The 13904-nt window shown below is 41.8% G+C and overlaps 1 protein-coding gene across 1 annotated transcript in view; it reads left to right on the top strand.

Annotated features, from left to right (window-relative positions):
- Positions 1-12950, top strand: part of LOC123775312 (bromodomain testis-specific protein) — a 277850-nt gene extending 264900 nt beyond the window's left edge. The window contains 3 exon segments of the mRNA XM_045770359.2: positions 2032-2201; positions 3579-3798; positions 10590-12950. Of these exon segments, the coding sequence (XP_045626315.2) occupies positions 2032-2201; positions 3579-3798; positions 10590-10661 (462 nt within the window). The 3' untranslated portion in view covers positions 10662-12950.
- The last annotated feature ends 954 nt before the right edge of the window (positions 12951-13904 follow it).

Genomic DNA, 13904 nt, shown 5'->3' with positions numbered 1-13904 from the left:
TCTGTGGGTTCGGGGTCGGGGCTGGGCTTCGTTGGTTTTGAGACTCGGGCGGTCTCGGGGAATTCCCCTTCCGGGATAGCGATTGGGGCATTCGAGCCTGTTCCTCCAGCCGCTTAGTAAGAGTCTGCCAGTGGGCTCCCTCCCTTAGTATTTTTGCAGCTGCCCCGGTTTTTTCTTGTGAGGCCGGGGCTTTGGGGGGACGGCTCGGCCTCGGGGCTTGCTGTGTGGGTTCCTGGGGCTGGGAAGGGGCTGACTTGGGGGGGGGCCTAGGGCCCTGTTGGACCCTGCGGGGTTTTTTCTACCCTCTAAGTGGGGCTTGTGGTTATTTGGAGTGAGGTTTTCCTCCCTCCTCTCTGTACGAGTTGTTGGGCATCGGCCTCTCCCCAGGCTTGGTTCCTTGTCCCTTGAGTCAGCTGGTTCCGTCCTGTTGGTGAGTGCTCTTCTCCGTTATTCCTCCCCTTTTTCATGGAACTGGATTTTTCCGTCATGTTCCCCTCTTCTTGGGGTTCTACATGACTTGGTTTCAGGTACGACTGTGCCTTTATGTGCTTTCGTGACTTGTGCTTGCTGCCCCGTTTCACAGGTTCTCGAAGGTTCGGGAAGGTTTTTCGCTTCTTCCCGTATTATTGGAACGTCTGTCGTCTTTCGGTGTTGCTTCCCTCCGGTCCTTTCTAGGGCTTGTTGGTCCTCTTCTGTGCTTATTCTTGGTTTTCAATCCAGTCTCGTTCTTTTGTGCTGTCTTTTCTCTCTGCGCTCTGTCTTGGCACTGCTCGTTTTCTTTACATACTCCTAGTCTGGGACACCGGATTGGGCTACTTTTAGCCCAGTTGGGTTCCCGATTAGGTTCCTTGTCTTCATTTCGTAAGCTGGCTATGTTGTCGCTGCTCATTCCTCTTTTGGCTCCTGTCTCATGAGATGAGCTGTTTCTTCTATTTAGCGGTTCACTCAGGTGAAATGGCTACTTTTCTTGTAAAGTAGTCCTAGTTGGCGCCTTCCTGCCGAGCAGGTTGTGCGGTTCGGACATCGTGTCTTGCTGCATGTGCCGTGGGAGTTGGTTTTGGTCTGGGCGGTGTGCACCAGTGCTGGTGTTTTGCGTCCTTTTTTCTCAGGTGCTTCGCCTCTCGCTCTTCTCCATTCTCCGGTCCGTGCCCCGTAGCTCCTGGGGTGGTCTGGATTGCAGCTATGGGGAGGACGCCGAGGTTTTCCCCGTGTCATGGGTGTGGGGCACCTCCTTCGCCTCTACCCTGCTCTCCTGCGTGTGCAGCTCTGACCTTCTGGTCCTGGCAGTGCTCCTGGGATTTTCTCGGCAACCTTGTGTAATTACCTAAGTGTAGTTACAGGATGAGAGCTACGCTCATGGTGTCCCGTCTTCCCAGCACTCTTTGTCATATAACGCTTTGAAACTACTGACAGTCTTGGCCTCCACCACCTTCTCACCTAACTTGTTCCAGCCGTCTACCACTCTGTTTGCGAAAGTGAATTTTCTTATATTTCTTCGGCATCTGTGTTTAGCCAGCTTAAATCTATGACCTCTTGTTCTTAAAGTTCCAGGTCTCAGGAAATCGTCCCTATCGATTTTATCAATTCCTGTTACTATTTTGTATGTAGTGATCATATCACCTCTTTTCTTCTGTCTTCTAGTTTTGGCATATTTAATGCCTCTAACCTCTCCTCTGTAGCTCTTGCCCTTCAGTTCTGGGAGCCACTTAGTAGCATGTCTTTGCACCTTTTCCAGTTTGTTGATGTGCTTCTTAAGATATGGGCACCACTCAACCGCTGCATACTCTAGCTTTGGCCTCACAAAAGTAGTGAACAATTTCTTTAGTATATCGCCATCCATGTATTTAAAAGCAATTCTGAAGTTAGAAAGCGTGGCTTAGGCTCCTCGCACAATATTCTTTATGTGGTCCTCAGGTGATAGTTTTCTATCTAGAACCACCCCTAGATCTTTTTCTTTATCAGAAAGTGTGTGTGTGTGTGTGCTTACATCAAATAGGTGCAGATGATGGTGAAAACATTTTTTTTTAACAGCAACGTCAGATTATTGAACAGCAAGAGCAAAGAAGACAGCAAAAGGAGCAGGTTGAAAAAGAAAGAGCAAGACAAGAAGCAGAAAGAGAACGTGCTCGCTTGGAGGAAGAAGCCCTTGAGAGAGCCATGGAGCAAGCTAAAGAGGCAAGAGCTACTCAGGAATTGCAAAGGTGCGTACTTTGAGTGGTTGTGTTAAGAATTTAAGCACTATTGTATGGTGCTTTGCCTCCTTGACTTGCTGAATAATAGGAACAAGATGGGATCACTTGTATCCCTATCTAGGTGTACAGTAGGCACATGGAGAGATCACTTGTATCCTAAGCTTTTACTCCTAACCCCTTAAATGTGATGTGGTCTTTGTGTTTATTGTGGGGGCCAACCTACAAAAACAGATATCCACAGGTTATCCACAATGTCAATAAATTTTTCTTACTTAAATAAATATAAAGTCTTTTTTCCAGTAATTTTTATGCTACATCAATGCATACTTGTAAAAGGTTGGAGATTTCCGAGAACCAGCGGGAACGCTCATTAATTGACTGAAAGCTCGTCAGTCGAGACAAATTTTCTGTGAGTGGCTTGCTCGTTATTTTAAATGCTCGTGACTGGAGCTGCTCATCACTCGAGGTTCCACTGTATACTTTATATGAGTGATAAAGCCCTCATCTGGTCCCCATTCAGCAAAAACAACCTAAAGAGATAAAGAAAATAGAGTTTGAAATCTATGAATAACTCTGCCCCAAATAAATGAAAAGTCACAAGTTCTGCCACCTGTGGCTGATTTACATGTCGGCCAATTTCCTTTCCAACTTCACATACTTAGTGAAGGGTATGCATTCTGCACGATATAGAAGCCACAGCAAAATCAGATGAGAAACAAAGAAGAAACAGAAAATCCCTCCATCCCCACCATAAAAAAAAAATATGGTGGGCATAAGAAATTTTGCCATTGGGCAATGTATTTATATGATATATAATAAAATACAGCAAAATAACATACTTACTCATTATTATTTGTGTGAAATTTTGCCCTCCTGGTGGCAATCAGCAATTCTAGAAGGCACCACTACATATTCACTTTGTGGACCCTCCTTACTATTAATTTTCTTCTTTAAGCATCGGACAGGTGCTTGCATCTCTTTATCACTGCATTATCCATGAGTTCCATTAGCTAGAAGGTGTTATTGTTATCATCAGTACTAATTGCAAACTTATTTTCATTCATATTTCATATTTTGATAAATATTTTTGAGCTCCTGGCCCCTTACGTTTACTTTATTGAACTAAAAATGACAATATATATTAATTTTCAACTTGTTGTGGACACGATGAAGGAGAGATTAGGAGATGAGAAGGGTGGAGTATGAAGGAAGGGAAAGAAGAGACAATAAGGATAGGAGAGTGAGGGCAAGGGAGTGGGACAAGGTGAAGAAGGGGAAGCAGAGTGAATGCAATGAATAAACAAATGTAAATATCTGTTTTTATTATTTTTTCTATGTTTCTATTTTCAATGTATGATTTGGCTAATGATACATTTGTTATTGCAGTAGAAGAGAGCCTGTCACCATTAGGGAAAGACCTGCTCCCAGTGCCAAAGTGGCCACTCCAATGACTGCATCCACATCACCTCATCCACAGTTGGCAACACCTGCAGGTCCACCAAGCTCCCATCCCCCAGCCACACCAACATCCTCGCATGATAATGCAAAACTCAGTGATCGCGATCGACAAAAGCTTAGAGAACAAGAACGAAGACGGAGGGAAGCGGTGAGTCTAGATATTTTTTTTTTCTTTAGCTAACACTTTCAGTTTCTACAGTATTAACCCATGGGCTGTGCATTTGTTAACACTTTCGTTGCCCCGGCGGGAGACCCGTAGCGCACCTCATGGTAGCCCAAGCGGTGCGCGACGTTTCTCAATTTTCGTGCTACAGTAGAATGTTTGCAGTAGAAAGCTGTGAAGGGATATTTGCATATAAGAACATATAAGTCTCACTTTGCTATACCTTAGACCCGCCGCACACTGCAAAATAGCCTGAGCATTGCCTGAGAGCTCACCACTCCAATGTTTATTCTCTTCAGCTTTCTCACCTAAATTTTCATGCTACGTCGTTCAATTTGGTATCAAATTGTTCGCAATAGAATTTTGTAAAGGGATATTTTCATATAAGAATATATTTCTCACTTTCCTATACTTTCAATGACAACTCAATAACTTTTCCCTCATTCGTGATTCTTTCACTGCTTTCGTCTTGGATTGGCTCTGTCCTGATCAGTATCCATCTGGAAGTCAGTTTGCAGTGTTTATAAAGCCGGTAACAACAAATACTACATGAGATAAAATAACCAGAATTGGGAGATCGCGGCTGTCACGAACGAGGTCACGAGAACAATAAGCCTCCAGCATGGGTGGCTGCCCACACGGTGGGGTCAGGATGCCATGTGGGATATACAGAAAATGGGAAGAAGTTGGTGCTCATTTTGAAACATGTCCCATAGTATTCAGACGTTAAATGGAATTATGAACATTTTTTAAATTATTGATGCCGATTGTGTAAAGCCGTATCCATACTTATGTTTTTTGACGGATATACTGGCATCAGGTACCGAAAGTGTTAACACTATTGCTCTCTTTGGACACTGCTCGAGTCCAATACAAAAAATATTTGTATAAAATTCATTTTCTATTCGATCGACTTCGGCATAGTTTCAAAATGAGCACCTTTAGAGTCCGCACAATTTGATATCAACATGAAAGATGTAACACAAAACTTGATGTCAGAACACTTGAAAGATTATAAATACGTTTTTGGTAAAATTTTAAAATATTTGTTAAACTTCTATTTATTGTGCTATTATTATGGGACTAGTTTTAAAATGCGCGCCTTTACATTGCGAACAATTTGATACTAAAATTAAAGATGTAACACGAAATTTTATGTCAGAACACTGGAAAGATATAAATAATTTTGTGATGAGCGTCCAAAATTAAAATATCTGTTAAAATTCCAGTTATTGCTCTGTTATTATGGGACTAGTTTTAAAATACGTGCCTTTATATTGCCAACAATTTGATACCAAAACGAGCGACATAACACGAAAATTGATGTTATCAAACTGAACGAGAATACACATTAGGTTGCGGGTGTGATAATTGGATCACGTTCACGGGTAACTTTAGGCTTTGCTAAGGGAGTCATGCTGGGCTTTTGGACAATATATGCATATACACCTTCAGGGAATTTAATTGTTAACACATTGATATCAAAACGAACGACGTAACACGAGAATTAAGGTGAGAAAACTGAAACGAGTATACACATTTTACTGATTTTGTGCGCTCATGGGTAACTTTTCCCGACTTTAGGCTTTGCTGTGGGGGAGTCAAGCTTGGCTTTTGGACCATATATGCATATACACCTGTAGGGAATTCTATTGTGAACACAATGATACCAAAACGAGCGACGTAGCATGAGAATTAAGGTGAGAAAAGTGAAACAAGTATACCATTTAGTGTCGCCGAGCACTTGCCTGCACCGCCACACCTACTTCGTGCATACGCACGGAGTGCACGCCCGGGGCTCAATACTGTTAAGATGCTCAAAATCGCTCCCCCTGGTAAACCTGGACCACCATCACTGTCTCGCGCCACTCAAACGTGTGGGGGTCCAACAGAACGAGTCCCAAGCATCCAACGAAAACAAGGGGACAGTCTGCAAGCCAGGACGACCCTGGAACCTTATAATGCACCCAGTAAGGACACGACGATCCAAACCTGAACGAAGGAGGATCTATTATGGAGGTGTACTCCCGGTCACGCAGGAGGTAAGCCGCGAAAGCCGACCGCACCTCAGGCGGAGAGATGCGGGAAGCCGAAAACCTCCGGAAAGATGGAACCGAAGAATCCACAGGGACACGGATCCGAACCTGGGGAGGAGCAGAACCCAAGTCCAAATCGTACGCAGAGGGGGGGAAAAGAAAACCCCACTCCTTGCAACAATAAGCCCAGCTCAGAAGGATGGAAAATCCAGGCGTGGTCCAATGGAGCTCAAGGCCCCCATGTCAGCTCCTCCCCAACCCCGGGAACCTCCACACCAGGCCCCGGGGCTAAGTCATTCTCCAAAGCCCCAGCCCCGGGGCCGAGTCGTCCTCCAAAGCCCCGGCCCCACAAGAAAAGGCCGGGGCAGCCGAAAGACCCGGAAGAGAAGGGGCCCACTCGTCAGACCCTTGAGCATCGGCAGGAGGAACAGACTCAAATGCCTCCACAGCCACCCCGGACGAGGCAACCCCCGAAACTGCCCGAGTCTCAGAAATCTCTGAACCCTGCCCCGACCCTGAAGCCCTCTGATGCTTAGGGGCCGGAAGCAGGGGGGGGGGGGTTGCGGGGGGGACCGAATGAACCACCGAAGGAAAAGAATGAGGGGGAGCGGATGTAACCAGGGCCGAAGAGGCCAACACCCCCAAGTCCGAGTCTCTATAGACAAAGCGGGGCAGCCTCGGGGCGTCCAGGGAAGCGACAATCCGAGAGCGTTGCAACAACCTAAACCTACCCCGCAACACGCGAGCTGCCTGCATTTGAAGCAAATCATCATCAGACAGGGTGAATTGAGTCACGCACAAGCAACACAGCTTGCCGGACTCAGGGTCGAATGTGTCACCGACCCAACAGGTAGCATGATGGAGGCAAAAACAATGAGTGTCACCCTGAGACAAGGGGACAGAGCAACCCTCAATCTCGCACAAAGCGAGAGGGGCCGCAAGGGGCCTCCTCCATCGGACCCCGAGAGCCCCCGCTAGGTTTTCCAAGGCCCTTATACTGGGTCTGCTAAGGGTTATCCGAGGCAGGGCACTGCTAACCGGCGCCCCAAACTACCAAGCAAACTGTTAAAAGCTGAACCCACGGGACGTGTTCACTCACGAGAGCGAAGCAGGGGGTGCCACCACAAAAAACGACCCCCTAATATAAGGGGGAGGGAGAACATAATGCAGACCCCCACCAGGCAAAAACAAAAAGAAAAGAAAAACCATGCAAGTGGACAATGTACCAAGAGGGAACAGAGGCGGCCGGTGTTCGGTGAAAACTAGCTACGCAGTACCCAGCGCCCCACCAGTGCTATAACTACCACTTACCCCAAGGTAAACAAGGGAGGGAAACCCCCAAACACTCGGGGCGGCCAAGCGCCAAGCAGCGAAAGGCCAACAGAGGTAGACCCAAGGCGACTTGTGGAAGATAACCCCAAGCCCCAAGGGCAGTACTTACAGGGCACTCAGGGAAGGTGACCCTAAGCACATGCAGCCAGAGTACCTGAGAATAATACTCCCAGCTCACATGACCACCGGAAGAGCAGCACTGAAAACAATGAACAGCACTGAGACAAGACTGGAGCTGGAGCCACACGACTATGCACGATCCTATCAGCCGAGGAACTGGGGCGGGGATCGCCGGCGCGAGGGTTTGGGGCTCCCCCTTTCCCCTCCCGGGGAGGGGGGGGGGAGCTGCGCAGACATGCAGTGCGGTTCGTGTGACGTCATGCTTGTTTGCTCGTTTTTCTTTAGGGAGTTCTGTCCACTCGTTTGACGATTTTCGTTGCTAACCAGAATAGGAGTTTATTTTGAGGCGCTTACCTTTCTGGGTGCCTGTCCAAGTCGATGGCAGATATAGAATGCTCCAAAGCACATGTGCATTTCTATGGGCCATTGCTTCCCATGCCTCTGTGAGGGGGCCAGGTTCTGACTCGTGATCCCCGGTAGGCTAGAACTCCACCCACATCGACTGGTACAAAATAGTTAGGCTATCCATATCAGCCATGGATAGCTCCGGGGAGCCTCCGGGACTCACCCAGAAAATGGCATTTCATTACATTCTACGCTGGTTTTTTCACACATTTTCCTAGGAAGCAGCCCATAGCAGCTGTTTAGCTCCCAGATACCTATTTACTGTTAGGTGAACAGGAGCATCAGGATGAAAGAAACTGCCCACGTGTTTCCGCCTTCGCCTGTGATCGATCCCCGGACCCTAGGATTACTAATCCCGAGCGCTGTCCACTCAACCGTCAAGCCCCACTAAAAAAATTCTTATTTATATAAGAATTCTTACATTCTTGTACAGCCACTAGCACGATTAGAGTTTCGGGTTAATCCTTAATCCTATGTTCCCTGGAATACGACCCCACCAAATCGTTTAACAACCAGGTACCCATTTTACTGTTGGGTGAACACAGGCTACAGTTAAGGATTGACTCCCAGTAAATCCTCCCCAGCCAGGATACGAACCAAGGACAAATCACTCGCAAAATGACAGGCGAGTGTCTTAACCACTACACCATGGGAACTGTTGACTTTGAGGTGTATGACTTTGGCTATGGTTCAGCCTGGAGGTCTTGCGATAACAACAATTTGTGCACGTTCTTTGAGGAATTGCCGTTGGAGTGGTCATCCCAAGCCAGCTGTGAAGAGGAGTTCCCTCAAAGATATTTTCACATATTTATTCTAATGTGTCTGATTAGGGTTTTTTTTTTATTTTTTTTTAGTAATATGTTTCAATATTGTCTTTTGAGAAATTTATATAATAAAATGTGTTAAACATCGGAATGCTCAAATATATTCGTGTCACTTAGATGCGCACAATATTGTATGCTTAGAACAATAAAACATTAAGTTTTTGGTGTTATTATACTGTACACATTTTAGATACTGTAAAACTATGAACATTGTCATGCACAATTAGGAACTAATAAGCTGTTATGGTGGCTATAGTAATCTCATAACATTTTCAGAGTTCAGCCTAGTTCTGCATATTTTGTGTGAAATTGGAACTGTATGTATTGAATATATAATATTTTCTCGGTATTTCTAATGTTTTATCATGGTTTCTCAAGTTTGGTTGGTTTGATCAGAGGTCCATCATTTACTGTGTCTGGTAGCAGCTCTTCTCTGCTATCTGCAGGCCACTGGTTCTGCCTTGGTGGGGACGTTATTGATTACCCCTGTTTCCTTGGTTTCCTTTTCCAAGGCTCATATTTCCCAAGTCGTCCACAATCTCATCATAGCTACCCAGCCTGAGGTCTACCCTTAGACCTATGATGTTCACAAATATGCAGCTTTAGCCATAGTTTTCTTTAATATGTCCTGGGCTGATATTTGGGGTCAGGGATTTTGGCAGTCTAACAGCGTTCTGGCTGCCTGGTATTTAGTTTTCCTGGTCCCAGTTGGTCATATGTTGCTTTGGGCTGTCTCCCCCAGGTAGGGTTCTCTTCTTCTTCATCCTAGCGCTTGACTTCTCTCCTTCTCCCTGCTAAGTCCCGTTATTTTATTCTGTTGTTAGCTTCAGAAGGCCACCTGGGAGCTCCCCTAGAAACCCAGCGCTGAAAATAATAAAACACCTCTTTCTGGAGGAGCCCCAATGGCTCCCTGATTCTGTGTCTCTGGTTTGTTGAATCATTATTGGGTTGTACATCAGCTCCAGAGCTGGCTGATAAGGGGATTTAGTTGCATGCTGGGGGTCAGGGCTATCTGATTGGTAGTAATGATCTTCAAGGTGCAATTAGTGCTCCTCCATCAAAAAGGCTTTTCATTACATTCAAAGCTTGGTTTTCTCATTCTCATATTAGATATAGACAAAAATACAAGTCACAGCTTCATGTTATCCTTTGCAGACATTGCTCTTAATTTATAATTTAATTTAATGCTTTTAATTTAATTAAGAATACTTTTGCATTTCGATGACAATACATTCCAATGATGCTAAATCATGTCATTCAATTGCTGTCCATAAACACACTTATTTTCATCATTGTCATGTATAATCTATTATAAATACAGTAAACCTTTGTCTTTGCATCTATTATCTTAGAGAATTCATTTGCAATCATTTTTAAACCAGATTTATAGTTTAAACAAGTAACTTTGAAAATGTAAAAGATTGTAAACATTTTTCACATTGCTGAGCAGTCTCTGAGCTGCTCAAGGAGCCCAGAATATTGTTAGTTGGGAATGAGTGGCCAGATCTCCAAAGTATAAATTTTCAAATCACTTGTGCCTTCTTACATCAAGTATGGCTTCAAAGCAATTGAGATTAGCAATTGAGGTCTCTGAAATAGAGGGAACTTAAAAAATACATTCAGTAGACATCTTTTATACTTGTAGAAAATTAAACATTAATATGATTAAAAAAAATCCATGAGTAATTGCTACCAGCATAAAAGGAAATAGCCTGGAATGGACAGGTCCAGTTTTAGTAGCAATGGGCCACTCACAGAAAATGTCACATACACATATATATCATCACTTTGAAATCTGTATCGATTCCAGATTTCAGGTAGGTGATCCAATAGGAAAGTTCATACATTGTGCGATTTGAAAGTAATGTACTTATTATTTCAAGGTTTTGTGGGACATCAGTATTTATTTATATTTAGGTCTAGGCTTGGAGATTCTATTATAATTGTAGGTCATGTCCTCAGTATTAACATTAATTTTATTGAGTTTTTATATGAATGTCAATGTTTGTTGTTTTTCTTACCTAATTAGCAACCTAATAGAATAATGTTTTTCTTCCAGATGGCGGGTCAAATAGACATGAATCGTCAGAGTGACCTGATGGCTGCATTTGAAGAGCAGTGCGGAAAATAATTAATAAAATTTACCAAAAATATGCTCTGTTCATGTCAGCTCTGTTCCTTGTACACAACTCAACTCAGATATCACCTAAGTCCCATTATTTGACATGTTTTGTACATATAGCCATAGCTGTGTTTATATTTATTATGGTTCTGTGAGAGTTCTTGTTGTTGCTGTACATTTATGTATGAAACTTATGGATGTAAATGTTACATTTTGGCTGTGAAATCGTCCCTTGCCGATGCATGTTGTCAACAGGATGTACAACCATTGGCCTCACTGCTTGATGGCGCTCTATTCATTTGGCCAGCCCTGGATAAAAAAAAAAATACGAGTCCTGTTACTGCTGAAACCAAGTGATTTTTTTGTCATATGAGCTAAAATTGGCCCTTAAAGGTGCCATGTCATGTGACGTTAAGAAAGTCAGCTGTATTGATTACTGTCAAGATCAGTGCAAGTCCTCAGCTGTTTTGATCATTGTCAGGATCAGCACAAGTCCTAGCTTATCAGTTGCAGTGTACCAGAACATAGCAGAATATTATGTTTTGTCCACCTGAAGATATCTTTATTAACTTTGATGACTCACTGAATTCCACTGTTTTTGCTTGCAATTTGATTTGTTTCATGGGTGGCATTGACATGACTATGAAAGATGTTTTGTGGTATGTTAGATACCTCCTAAAATGATAATATATATATTTTTTATTACCTCTGAAAATACTCTTATTTAAAAAGTGAGAAAAATTTGTGAAATAAAATTTCAAGTGCATGTGTGCAGTGGAATAAATGAATCATCATATTTTTTTTTCTTTTACAGTATATTGCTGTATTGGTGCTTCACTGAGGATATAGGACAATACAAATACTCTGCATGTGAATATTGTTTCAATATTAGAAGTGTTCTAAAGATTCTCAGTTGTCAGTTGATATTGTTAATCAGCTGCTGACATATGTTATGGCTTGTTAGCCATACATTTAAACTTTCCATATTGACCAACGATTTTCAACTAAGGAAATGTTAATCAATATTAGACTTAGGAACTTTTTTAATAAAATGTGTTAAAGTATTAGGCCTATAGGCCTGTAGACCATCAGTTTGGGTTTCTTTATTTACATAACCTTTGGTATGGTTTCCTTCATTCTTTATCATCTTCACATCATGTGTGGGAACTCATCTTGCCACATTGCTTAAAAAAAGCTATTTTAAAATTTGGGAATCATCTTAGAAGAAACAATAATATCTAATAAGCAGTGACCATTGATGATGTCTCGATAGGAACACACTTTTTTATATTGCCTCAAATACTCACACTTTGTGGTTAAAACATATGTTGAGTTTTTTACAGTAAATATTGTGGAAAAATCTTAGTAAATAGCCATATTGCAACATGCAGGAGGTTGTGCTATGTCGGTGCTCCAGGGCTGCTGACTTTTGTATATAGCTGTATAGTTTGTGATTATTCTATTTAATAAACAGAGGTGACAACCATGACTTGACTGGCTAGAGGTAGTCAACTGCCACATGCATCACAAGACATACTGGCTTAATAGCATTCCATATTTAAGTAAATTATAGGTGTTCTAAATTTAATATTATTAATCAAAACCTTGAATAAGTTTCACTGGCCAACAGAATTGAACATGGGAAATTCATTTTATACTCCTGTTATAATTAGATAAAATCTGTGTTGGGCAAAAATTTATAGTTAGAATTTTTCAATTTGAAGCTATACAGTTCCTGATCACCAGGAAATGAGGTAAGTGGGGGGGGGGGTTACCTTTATTGAAGAAGAAAATATAATAAAACATCCCCATATCAATGACCATTTGCTATTTAGGGTAAAGTACTTTATTAACTTGGTGGTTGTTTTGCAATTTTTTCGGTTCTAGACCTTTATGAAAAATCATATATATTACAATCAGAAATATTTATTATTAACAGGATTTATAAGGAATCAATTAATTTTGAAATGTTTCCAAATTTAAAATCATATTTAATTCAAGTAAGTTTCTTGGTATTTTGTCCTAAAACTCATCCCCAAAGAAAATGTTCTCAGTGAAAATATGCATAACAAATTTACTTTGTTGTAGTCAAGTTATCTTGATCTGAGTGGGTCTCCAAACATTCAATGATTTATAATCGTTATAAAATTATATTAGAAATGCGAGTTCTTCAGATTCTCGAGACAGAAAATGACCAATGACTATTTCTGGTTCATATAATCTTGCTGGCAGGATTGTAATTAATAAAATATAAATAATATACAAAACCACTGTGGTATTAAAATATTAATAAGAATATTATTACTTTTATATTAGAACCTCAAATTTATTTTATTAAATTTCCATCTTCCTACCTTGTTCTTCCTTGGTTAGAATGAACAAAGTAGGAAGAGGTGCAGATAGAGGGCTGCATTAATTGCTGAATGTTCCAACTCTACAGTATAAGCATGAAACACTGGTGTGACATGAGCCTGAAAGATTCTAAATTAATACAGTTGAGATATACAAGCTAAGATACCTGTGGTAATAATATATTATGATAGGGCGGGTAAAGTGTGTTTTGAAAAGATAGGCAGCAAAAGTCTGTTCTTGTAATAACTGAAGAGACTTAAGTGGTTTGGTCATGTGGAATGAATGAATGAATAATAATATTACTGTGAACAAAGGATATATACACGAGTTGAAGTGGAAGGCTTAGCATTCATTACAGTATTATTATTATCTCTGTTTGTTTGTTGTTACCTACATGAGCTGGGTCATCAACCCAGTGAAAAACTGGAAATAATAATTGCGAAAGGTTATGGATAATAATAATAATAAATCACTGGTTCATTGTTACATCATTTACATTAGCACCACAGATAAGCATCTACTACCATATTGTGGTAATTATCCACATCAGCAACCTACCATTTCTACCAAGTGTACAGGGCTCCTTGTAGATTGTCATTTACAGTACAAATATATACAGTCCCTCCTTCACTACATTGTATACCCACTTAATGGACGGGTTACAGTATTGTTTTAAAATTATGTAATTGCAGAACGATAAGTGCAAAAAATTTACTTTGGCTATATTAACCACATCTGCTTGTCAAACATTACAAGAATTCAGGGATTTTAACTTAGAGAATTAGTATCTACTCAATATAAGGCCCTCTGATTAGCATCCTGCTGGATTTAACAGCCAGTTTTGGGACTAGTATTTGGAGCCTTATTAACCAAGTCAGTGTCCAGTAAAGGTGGATTATG

This window comes from Procambarus clarkii, chromosome 70 (genome assembly GCF_040958095.1).
Source record: "Procambarus clarkii isolate CNS0578487 chromosome 70, FALCON_Pclarkii_2.0, whole genome shotgun sequence".
Taxonomy (NCBI): Eukaryota; Metazoa; Arthropoda; class Malacostraca; order Decapoda; family Cambaridae; genus Procambarus; species Procambarus clarkii.
This window is presented reverse-complemented; position numbering and strand designations above follow the sequence as displayed.